General features: G+C 39.1%; 1 protein-coding gene across 1 annotated transcript; it reads left to right on the top strand.

The window, feature by feature from the left end:
* Positions 1-17: 17 nt before the first annotated feature.
* On the top strand, positions 18-1,383 carry LOC109954055 (zinc-activated ligand-gated ion channel-like; the record flags this gene model as incomplete). Its single annotated transcript, XM_020589477.1, has 4 exons — positions 18-749; positions 878-922; positions 1,003-1,109; positions 1,214-1,383. Coding segments are annotated over exons 1-4 (418 nt in total), but the record flags the coding sequence as incomplete, so codon positions are not given.
* Positions 1,384-1,440: the final 57 nt, after the last annotated feature.

Below are 1,440 nucleotides of genomic sequence, written 5' to 3'. Positions count from 1 at the left end.
TTCACCTAATCATCTCCATTATTGCCTGATTCAGCTCACTGGTGTGCTTAAAAGCCATAGTCACATTGTAATGCAGAGCAGCATAGCCAGTCATAAAGAGAAACAGCAGCTGGAGGTACCTGCACCTACTGGCAGGTAAACAGACCAAATCAAGCTGAGCTCTGTTTAATTGATCACGGAAAGGTATTCTTACATATTGTTGTTGGCCAGTCATATTATCTTGTTTCCCCACACAGGATGAGGAGTGTTGTGAATATATGCTTGTTCGTCACAGACAGCTGACCTATTTAAGTGTTATGTCAGGCTGAAAAGATAAAGAAAGGACAGGAGACAGGGAGGGTGACAAACCGACACAGCTGCTGGTCGACGTACAATACAGTTATTAGTCATAACAGAAGATGAATAGTCAGATTCCTGTGATGATGCATTCAAAAAAGTTAAGATTTTTTGCCCACAGTCTGGGGAGGTTTGTGTTCTTACTGGGTTTTCTAACAATAGGTAAGTGTAACTTATCTCACAAAACAATGATTTAAGATGTTGTTGACTATGTGAGTGTTTATGAAAATACTCCGAGCTTTGTTTCACATTTGTCTCCAATTTAAGGATGTAGATCTGATGACTCCACCTGCACAAGTCGCAGATGTCTGGCTGAAATGCTGATAAATAAAAACATTTCATCTCAACCGCAGTACCAAAACTGCAATCATACGATATATGTGCCAGTCATTGAGTACCAAACACTGTCAGTTGTAAGTATTGGCTTTTACATTTTATGGAGGAGGTAACTGAGATCTCTCAGAACTTTTATCATTTCAATTATTAAAATGAATTGTCTTTAATTGTGCATTAATGTTTTGCTTGCTATTAATTTTAACAGAGCACAAAGCAGCTCCTCCTAACAAGTTATATGAAAGCCACACTTGTAAGTTACTTACTTTACTCTTAAATTAACAACAACAACAAAAGTGTTTCAATCACAATAATTTTGATTTCAAACCGCAGATATGGAATGACCCTGAGATGAGTTGGAACACATCAGTTTATAATTATGATGAGGTGGTTCTGCCAGCAGACAATGTCTGGACCCCAGAGCTCCAAATAGCCAATGGGTAAGTCAGTTACATGACATAAGAGCTTACAGTTATTAGCACTAACTCAATTCATGGATTTCTTGAAATTCTTTTGAAACATCTGATGTGTCTTATGTGTGTAGACTACAAACCTCTATAGAGGATGGCTCTAAGGACCTGCTGGTATACAGTAACGGCACCCTGAGGCACACTGTGTTGGTTACTACGGAGGTGGACTGTGAAGTCAACATGTTCAACTATCCCTTCGCTGATGATAGTTGTCCCGTCGCAATCGAATCATGGTCCTTTGACGGTAACCTCAGCAATTCAGTTATACAAATATTAATCCAAGGTTTACGGCAAACTGGCT

Source organism: Monopterus albus, unplaced genomic scaffold (genome assembly GCF_001952655.1).
Source record: "Monopterus albus unplaced genomic scaffold, M_albus_1.0 scaffold2822.1, whole genome shotgun sequence".
NCBI classification, from domain to species: Eukaryota; Metazoa; Chordata; class Actinopteri; order Synbranchiformes; family Synbranchidae; genus Monopterus; species Monopterus albus.
The sequence above is the reverse complement of the archived record's forward strand: the minus strand, read 5'-3'. Positions and strand labels throughout refer to the sequence as shown.